Raw genomic sequence first — 9,978 nt, forward strand, 5'->3', positions numbered from 1 at the left:
TGCAGGAGGTCTTGTCTAGATTCCTATAAGACATCAAGTGTAATGTTCCAAAAACAAAAAGAGCTGGAAAAACTCAGCAGGTCTGACAGCATCTGCGGAGAGGAACACAGTTAACGTTTCGAGTCCGTATGATTCTTCATCAGAACTAAAGAAACATAGAAATGTGGTGAAATATAAGCTGGTTGAAGGGTTGGGTCAGGTACAGCTGGATAGAGGGCCAGTGATAGTTGGAGGCAAAGAAGAGATTGCCAAAGATGTCATAGACAAAAGGACAAAGGGGTGTTTACGGTGGTGATATTATCTAAGGGATGTGCTAATGGGGATATTAAGGGTAAAAAGCAGGACAAGTTAGTGGCAGATGGCCCTAGTGGGGGTGGGATGGAGGGAAGGGATCGAAATGGGCTATAATGTGGAGATAAAACTATAGATCGAAATAAATTTAAAAATAGGTGGGAAAAGAAAAATGTTTTTTAAAAATTATAAATTATTGGAAAAAGTGGGATCGGAAAGGGAGTTGGGTTGGAGGAGAGAGTTCATGATCTGAAGTTGTTGAGCTAAATATTATGTCCGGAATGCAGTAGATTGCCTAGTTGGAAAATGAGGTGCTCTTCCTCCAGTTTGCGTTGAGCTTCACTGGAACATTGTAGCAGGCCAAGGACGGACATATGGGCTTGAGAGCAGGGTGGAGTGTAGAAAGTATAATGTTCCATTCGGGCATGCGTGAGTTTACATTGCACTAGGCTCTTTCTTAATTGTTACCGAAAGGAAATCATGTCTCTTTTTTATATTACATTACACCTGTCACTGTTCACCTTCCAATCGGCTCTATCTCAGTTATTATCACACTGGAACATGCATCTTTCTACTTTACATTAACCGTGTCTGCATTGCCTGCGCACTTGATTCTATATTTCGAATCTATTTTTCAGTTATTAATTCACCTGACAATGCCTCTGTTTATATTGCACCAAACCATTTGTCAATTGCATCTGTATCAGAAACTCTGTAGTTTGAGCCTCTTATATTTGTGGTTTATCAGGAAAAACGAACAGTTCTGCAGTTTCCATATGGCCCAGAAGTTCCGTGTGATGGTCTCCACTTTAGATGTCATCCCTTGATAGCTAACAGTGGTTTCAAATAGCTCAGCTGTAAAACTATTAAAACAGTTAGGTAACATTAAAGCATTAAACACTAAACCATTTATCAATAAAGAAAAACATGGACTAATCTGACACCTAAAAACACGAAATAATTGGGCACGTGATAGAGATGGGAAGAGGAGATTTTCTGTTGGGGATAGGACCTCAGCTCAGTGTCTACCATCAGGGGCTCTGCTTTGTGGCGGCATAAAGGCACCGTTTTTGGAGAGGGGGAAACCACAGAATTTGCAGCCAACAGTTCGCCTGTAAGTGTAATGGGATCATCCACCTTCCCAATGCTACAAATGCAAGAAACAGGGCGTTAATCTGTTTGTTCACAGAACCGTATCAAAGGTGTATGTTGGAACTTAATTATCCCTCTGGAGACTCTCACTTGGAATAAAGGAGGAACGCTTTGAAAGTGATGCAGTGCTAAATTCTACAGCTCCCTGGATTTTTTTTAGTCTGCGAAAGAGGATGCACGGACCAGCGAATGGCCTCTTCTTTGCCACTTGCTATCCCATTCTCGCTATTATTGGTGCCCCAGGTAAGTAATTGATCAAAATTAAGTTATTTATTTTCTTGTATGTATCCATATATTTTACACCTTCCCTTTCAGGATCGGGCTGACTTTTTGACTGAGTGTAAGAGAATCAAACCAGGTGGCCATATATATATATATAGGTGCATTATATGATATTATACAGTGTTATGGTAAATTAATGTCAATTACTTGCACTTCCATGCTGAATCATTACAAGATTTTATTCAAAATAGTTTGCCGCACATTTATAGAGATAGTTTATTAGATTACCAAAATATGTATTGAAAGTTATGACATTGCCTGAACAATATTTTGTTATATTATTGAACATTAGGTTTTATTCTAATATAGTGAAATGCAACCTAGTGTTTTACTGTTATGTGGAATAATAGCGTATCATGGTGTGGGTCAAATGCATTTTCGTGTCCTGCTCTTATTGTCAGAAAACAAATAATATAATGCAATCATGATGTTATCTGAATCGTAATGTAAAAATACATTTAGTTTTTACATGAATGTGCAGTGCGACTTCTGGAGGGGTGTCATAGTCACAACATAGCGAGTTCCTGCTGGGCAATCCCCATTGTTAATGTAGGTATGGAATTGATTATGGGAAAGTTTAAGAGAAATAAGTGGAGATTGAAGATATTTATTCTATTATATGTTTGGCTTGTGCTGGTAGGTTTCCTACACTTTGGATAATTATATTTCTTAAACATTAGCTTGATATTGGTGCGCCTGGCAAGGCCAAAATGCATTGTCCATCTCTAGTTTGCACTTAGGAAGGTGGAGTTGCCCTTGTTTCTTCAGCCATTGCAGTACTTATGGTGGGGATGCTTCACAAGAACTTGAACAAATTTGATACCGAATGACGTAAGTAGATTTTTGACCCAAAGTTTGAACAAAGAGTTAGGTTATGAGGAACATCCTAAAGAAGGAAGGAGAGACAGAAAAGTTGAGAGCGGGAATTTCAGAGATGAGGGCTTCAGTGGCTAAAGGCATTTTCGAGGCTAAAGGAATGATAATTTCAGGGATACACACAAGAGGGCGGAATTGGAGGTACGCTGAGGCCTCAGATAGTTGTAGAATGTTACAGCGCAGGCCGTGGCGATACTATGGAGGGGGGGGGGGTGGGGGGGTTGGAAATTCGAAGGGCGAGGTTATTGAAACCCAGACGTTGCCGAATGGGGCCCGATGTAGATCAGCGAGCGTAGGGTTGATGGACCGACGGGATTTGGTATGAATGTGGGTATCGGCAGCTGTCTCAGATGAACTTAAATTGGATAAATAGCCCCGGGGTCTGACTCAGTGACCAGAGAGCTGAGATTGTGGTGGGAACAGATTGCCATGCCTTCTGGATTGACACACGTCTAATCCAGCATTGGATGTTTTACAATTACCAATGGCTTTGGAAGATTTGTGGTCTAGAGATGGCAAAGGGACGGATTAGGAGGGGATCAGTAACTGATTGGATAAGGCAGTAGATGGTGTTTGCAGTTCACTCGGTAATATCTCACTCTTTTTATCCCTCACGTTCATCTATCAGCTAACGTGGTGGTGATCATAATCCTATCCCGAGGACAGTGTGGACTCTCCCGGTGCATCACCTGCTACCTGGTGGCGATAGCGGTGAGCGATTTCCTGGTCATTATCACCGCCGCAATCCTCAACCGGATCGGCCGGATCTACTTTCGAGACAGTGTCCTGTCCACCACCCCAGCAAGCGCAGTGAGCATCATGCTGGTCTTTGCCACCCGGGATGGCTCAGTTTGGCTAACGGTCGCCTTCACCATCGACCGTTTTGTGGCCATCTGCTGCCAGGGCCTGAAGACCAGGTATTGCACCGGGAAAACTGCGGTGCTTGTTATAGGACTGGTCAGTACCCTGAGCTGCGTCAAGAACGCCCCTTTGTACTTCGTCTGCCAGCCCTTGTACATCCTGGACGGGGTACCCTGGTTTTGCGACCGCAAATCCACCTATTTCACTTTGCCCGCCTGGCAGGCCTATGACTGGCTGGACCGCATCTTAACCCCATTTCTCCCTTTCTTCCTCATTCTGCTGCTCAATGCCCTGACCGTAAGGCACATCTTAGCGGCCATCAGAGCCCGCAGGAGGCTCCGGGGCACCAAGAGTCACAGAGACCCCGAGATGGTCAATCGCAAGCGATCCATTATCCTGCTCTTTTCCATTGCACTCAGCTTCCTCCTCCTGTGGGCCACCTATGACGGACATTTCCTCTACGTGCGGATTACAGGTAAGGGCTACTTCAAGAGCCTAAATTTCAATGACCCGCAGTACATCCTCCAGGAGACAGCCAACATGCTCCAGTTAGTCAGTTCCTGCAACAACGTCTTCATCTACGCGGTGGCCCAGAAGAAGTTCCGAGAGGAACTGAGAAAGGTTTTGATGTGGCCCGTCACCACGTTCACTGGCTGGTTTAAACGGTAAACAAACGCTAAAACGTCCTCGCGTTGCTTCACTTCCATCAGAGTAGTTCAATGTGTAGCACACTCTCTCTCCAGAATCAGAAAGTGCTGCGTTCTAGCTCCTGGATCTGTGAGATTTCAGGCCCATACTCCAGTGCCGATAGTCCCCCTGTGTCCCTGAAGAAATACCGAACTAACACAATTGCTGCATTTCTAGATGAGATGTTAAACCACTGTGAGTATCTGCTCTCTCAGATCGAATGTAGCAACCCACGGTCGGAATTTCAGAAATGAGCAGGAAGAGCTTTCCCCAGCTTCTTACAATAACTGTCCCTCATTTAAACCAGTTAAAAGCAGCTAACTGAGTATTTTTCAATTACATTTGTGGAATATTGCTCTCTGCACATTTGCGGAAGTATTTCCTTCATTAGAATGGGAAAATACTTAGTTGGCAGTAAAGCACTTTGGGAAAATCCTGTAGTCGTTCAAGGCTCTCTATAAACGGATGTTCTTTCTTTCATTTTTCCATTTTTTTCTTTCTTTCTTTCTTTCTTCCTTCCTTCCTTTCTTTCTTTCCTTCATTCCTTTCTTTTTTCTTTTCTTTCTTTCTTTATCTCGTTCTTTCGTTCGCCTGCTTCACTGCGACCCTCTCCCCATCAACGTTAATCTTTCTACTTAAACGAAAGTATTTGATGAAATGGGATTTTTTCCCACATTATATTCCATTTGCCAGATCTTTGCCCACTCACTTAACCTATCTATATCTGTTTGATGCCTCCATATGTCCTCTTTGCAACTTACTTTCTTACTGACATCTGAGTCATCAGCAAATTTGGCAACCATCCCTTCAATCGCTTCATCCAAGTCATTTATATAAATTATAAACAGTTGAGGTCCCAGCAATGATCCCCGTGGCACACCAATCGTTACATCCTGCTAACCTGAAAACAATCCATTTATGCTTATTCTTTGATTGCTGTTAGCCAGCCAACCTTCTATCCATGCCAAAATGTTACCCGAGATACCGTGAGCTTTCGTTTTCTGCAATAACCTTTGATGCGGCACTTTATCAAATACCTTTTGCAAATCTAAGTACAGCACATCCACCGGTTCCTCTTGATCCACACTACACGTTACTTCCTCAAATAACTCCAATAAATTGGTTAAGCACGATTTCACTTTCACAAAACCATGTTGAATCTGCCTGATAAACTTTAGCTTATCCAAGAGCTCTGCTATAACTTCTTTAATAAAAGCTTCTAACATTTTCCCTACGACAAATGTTAAGTTAATTTCCCTGTGGTTCCCCGCTTTCTGTCTCCCTCCCTTTTTGAATAATGGAGTTACATTTGCTATCTTGCAATCGAATGGACCTTCTCTGAATTTAGCGAGTTTGGAAAACTTCAACCAATGCATGAATTATCTCGCTAGGCGCTTCTTTTAAGACGCCAGAATGAAGTCCATCAGGACCCGGGCTCCTCTCAGACCGCAGCTCCAACAATTTACTCGGTGCCACTTCTCTTGTGACTGTAATGTTCTTGACTTCCTTCGCCACTTCCATTTCCTGGTTTATAGCTGCTTCTGTGATGTTACTTTTATCCTCTGTAGTGAACACTGATGCAAAACACCTGTTTAATTCATCTGCCTTCTCCGTGATTTCCATTATCAATTCCCCAGATTCACTTTCTATGCGACCAAAGCTCAATTTGTTAACTCTTCTCTCTTTTAAGTATTTATAAAACAAGTTTTATACACTTTTTATAACAATTTTAAACGCTGTTTTTATATTTCTGGCTAGCTTTCCCTCATACTCTAATTTTCTAGTAATATTTTAGTCATTCCTTGCTGTTCATTGCATTTTGTCCAATCTTCTGGTCTCCCACCTATCTTGGCACAATTCTATGTTTTTTCTTTGAGTTTGATGCTATATTTAACCTTTCTAGTTAACCATGGATGGTGTGTCCGTCTCCTGGGATTTTTCCTACTCGTTTGAATGTATCTATTCTGTGCATTCTGAAATGACCACTTAAATATTAGCCATTGCATCTCTATTGACCTATCGCATAACCTAATTTGCCAATTCACTTTATCTAGCTCAGTTTTCATGACTACATAATTGACCTTATTTAAGTTTAAAAACTTCGTCTCAGGTCCTCTCCTCTCTCCCTCAAACCGCATGTACAATTCAATTATATTATGGTGGCTGCTACAGGGACTTGTATTACGTAAACACGTTCAAACTCAAATACAATAATAATTGAAAACGGATTTGGTGTGACGTCAACAAAATCATTGCCTTGTTCAGTATGAAATAAGTAAAGATCTAGTGTGGTATTGCGAGGAACATGCATTTACAAATATTCAGAATGATGTGTTATGTGCTTTGCATGCACATGTGCTCCACAAACGAAATACGCAAACATGCATAATACAACGTAGTACATAGTTTACTTACATATACACACGCTCACGGAATTGGTAGGGCATAACTCCACCATGAATTAGTAAACTTTCACACAACACTTTTTGCCCCTAAATGTGCAACGTACGGTGCTGACAATTAGTACCGTCCTTCAATCCCGCTTCCCCCTCGGAGTTACAAGGTTCATCCCAACTTTTCAACGAAATATTACGTCCTCGGGGTCTCAGAAAGCGTTAAGTCTGAACTTGTTTTCAAGCATAGTCGATATTGTAATGCAGGAATATTATTTGCACAGAGGGAGGCGGCAATGTGAAATTACTTGCCAGAAAGATTTGTCAATCTGTGTTTAATGGGAATAAAGGAATGGCGGGATTCAGGCACTTTCAGCAAAATTTCAATTTGTGGCCAATAATAACAATGTCATTAAGTCATAAAATTATCAGCATATCCCGGTATCTCGTTATGAAACATTGAGGAACCAATTTGGATGAAATAAAAATGCCCTTCCTTTTCTTCGGGCTACCCGGTGGCATTGGACCATGAAATACAATGATTCCCAGAGCTCACTGTTTAATGTTCCTTTGCCACAACACCTACAATTTATGTACAAGCCCTTGCGCTCAACGTACCATTGCATGGAGTGACGTGTCACGGAACATAGATATTTCCTGTAATCCCCATCTGTGAGCTGTGTCACCGGTAAACTTATTCTGCAAGTTTTGGCCAAAGCTGAAGTGCTGGAGCGCCATCCAGTGGAACTTTGTATAAACGCAAAGCCTCTTAATTTCTACCCGAATATTGCTGCATGATTTTGCTGAATTGTTATTACGTCAGATTATTATGAATGTTGTTAATTTGATTTTATTTTTACTTTAACTGCTCTCTTTAGTGTTTTCCATTTGCTACAGTTGCTTTTTTGCATCAACTGTGAGATTATTTCCATTCTCGAGTGTGCTCAATACATTAATGCATGTTCATCGGCATTCACATTAATAATTCCACCATTGTTGAGGTTGGATGGAAATTTCATAAAAATGGAACCTTCCCACTCCCCTAATCATTAAAGGCGGCACAGATCCAAATTGGATAGGTCCATGAGTCAAGGGTGATGTTTATTTCGCTATTTGTTTGTGTGTGTGCGTGTGTACGTTAGCGTGTGTGTATCTGAGTGTGTGTCTGTTTGTTTGTGTGTGTGTTTGTGTGCGGGTGTGTGTGTGTATGAATACTGCTCGCCAGCCAAGCGTATCAATCAGGGGCATCACTGGTTACTAAGCGAGAAATGCTTCCTCTACACTACCCAATCAAACACAGTCAGGACAGGTACGGCACATTTATGACACAAAAGAAATCTCCTTCTACACTTGTACTCCTATTCAGAGTCAATGCAGCACGGGTTGCATACAGAATGAAAGCTCCAAACAATTCCAGGCAGATAGAACAGGGATGAACTGCAGGGTGAATCTCCATCTACATTGTATAATTAAAGGCTCCTCGTACAGCTGCAGCAGAATGAATGCAGAGAAATTCTGGTTCGCTGAGCGCCGACTTTGCTAGAAATTGTGAAAGGAATGAACTTGTAACTTTTAAGTAAACATAAATAATATTTTATTCTATCAGATTACACTGATGGTGTAATTTACACATCTAAATTAGATTTCTAAAGATTTAAACTTGTGTGTCTCTCATTTATGAACCCAGTGACTTATTGCCTCCTCAGTCCCCATGCCTAGTAAGTTCTCACATAGACTCCTGATCTCTTTGTTTCACGGTGTCGCACTGCATTGTAACAGACCGCAGCCTGACGGCTGAAGTGTGTTAACAGTGAGAGTGGTGGAGCCTTTCTCGTGGTCCATAGGTACTTTGAACCTTCCCTCAACTCTTCCATCTATGCATGCGAAGTCAAGATACTCGAGAACTTGATTGGAGAACTGCCAATTCCAGAATACGAGTTCTGGTCCGAAAGTACTCCGATATATCGATATCTGAAATGTCTCCGAGTGACAAGGAGCAGCTGCCATAACAAGAATAAAATTATCTTAATGATATATGGGAGCAGAATTAAATAAAGTGCTTGCAAATGTCAGCAATATAAACTGATCTCTCTATCTATTCATCTATCAGTCTATCCGCCTGCCTTTCTGTGTGTCTGACTTCTTCTTTATCTGTTTATTCTCTCCTCTCTATCTATCCAGATATCTGAGAGCCAGATTTAGTTTTCCATCCATCTCTGTTTTGTATGTTGAACAACCAAACATACAGAATTTTACTGAACATGTTTCTATACTCTGTATCTGTAATACCAGCTATAGGATGTTGTAACTTTCTCCAGATGGAAGTTTAAACATGGGAAAGTAACATTTCTGAATATCACCCAGCATTTCCAAGGGTCCTGAGTTGGGGAAAGGCTAACGGTGCAGCGGACACACGGCAGTGAACAAGACACTGTACGGCCGAATCCGCCGTTGGCTCAATGCGTCCCTATCGCACAGTGCTTAACTCTGACGCCCTGGGCCGCGGTCCCATCTGTAGACTATTGGAATTCTTCACTCTGTCAAAGGACAGTGTGCAGAGTCCTTTAGTCACATTCCCCTGGTAAATGGAGGCGGTAAATGTCGAAGCCCCTGTCAATGTTTATACCAGGCTACGGAATAGCCAAAATCAACCGAACGCCAACAGCCCGCTTCAACCTGTTCTCCTTCACAAGACACGACCTGCTCAAGGTGGGAACTCTGACCCTCACACTGAAAGGATGTGAACCAAAGAAAAATCACTCACAAACCACATGGTATTATAACATTAGGAGAAAAAAAGCGTCTGATTAGATAAATAAACTGACACGATATCAATACCAACAGGGCTCCAATTGGAAACAGGTCTTTGCGGGGGTTTGTGTTCATGACGATGAAGATGGACATAAAGCAAATCAATCAGGGTCTGATTTCCAGGCTGAGACTTGCTGCCGACCTCAGGACTTTCAACGGTGGGAAGGGAGAGCGGAGAGGTTTACATTCTCCTCGTGCAGTTGGAGACTGATGGGCGACATTCTCAGCGATTGGACTGTTATAGGATGTCGTTACCTGACGTAACTCACGGTGCCACTGAGCGATTAGCGGTTTCCCAAACCAGAAACCACTTGAACTGTCATTGCTCACGAATTTCTTTGCTTCTGGTGTATCAACGGGTTAAATTGTTTCATCAGGTTTGTTCTCTGTTGACTTTAAAACTATAAAGAACCATTCGCCATCTTAGTATCGGAGTGTTTTACAGCCCAAAGAGAGGCAATTAGGCCCAATATGTGCTGACTCTCTTAAAGAGTTATCCATTTATTCTTAATTACCTGTCTGGGGTCTGCATATTTGTCTTTTTAAATTTCCTTTTACTGTTCAAATATTTATCCGCTTGTCTTTCAAAATTACTGATAGATTCTGTCTCCATCAAGGTTTTTCA

General features: G+C 41.9%; 1 protein-coding gene across 1 annotated transcript; it reads left to right on the plus strand.

The window, feature by feature from the left end:
• Positions 1–1,616: 1,616 nt before the first annotated feature.
• LOC144673556 (putative G-protein coupled receptor 139) lies at positions 1,617–4,131 on the plus strand. Its single transcript, XM_078535319.1, has 2 exons — positions 1,617–1,686; positions 3,230–4,131. Exons 1-2 carry the CDS (start codon positions 1,617–1,619, stop codon positions 4,129–4,131), a joined length of 972 nt encoding a protein of 323 aa, XP_078391445.1.
• The last annotated feature ends 5,847 nt before the right edge of the window (positions 4,132–9,978 follow it).

The sequence above is a fragment of the Cetorhinus maximus genome, unplaced genomic scaffold (genome assembly GCF_964194155.1).
Source record: "Cetorhinus maximus unplaced genomic scaffold, sCetMax3.hap1.1 HAP1_SCAFFOLD_385, whole genome shotgun sequence".
In the NCBI taxonomy this organism is placed as follows: domain Eukaryota; kingdom Metazoa; phylum Chordata; class Chondrichthyes; order Lamniformes; family Cetorhinidae; genus Cetorhinus; species Cetorhinus maximus.

What these genes read in the sequence shown, in the direction of transcription:
- LOC144673556 (XM_078535319.1), top strand. Translation starts at nt 1,617, where the DNA reads ATGCACGGACCAGCGAATGGCCTCTTCTTTGCCACTTGCTATCCCATT. An exon ending in CGCTATTATTGGTGCCCCAG is followed by an intron (nt 1,687 to 3,229) that starts GTAAGTAATTGA and finishes TTCATCTATCAG; the next exon opens with CTAACGTGGTGGTGATCATA.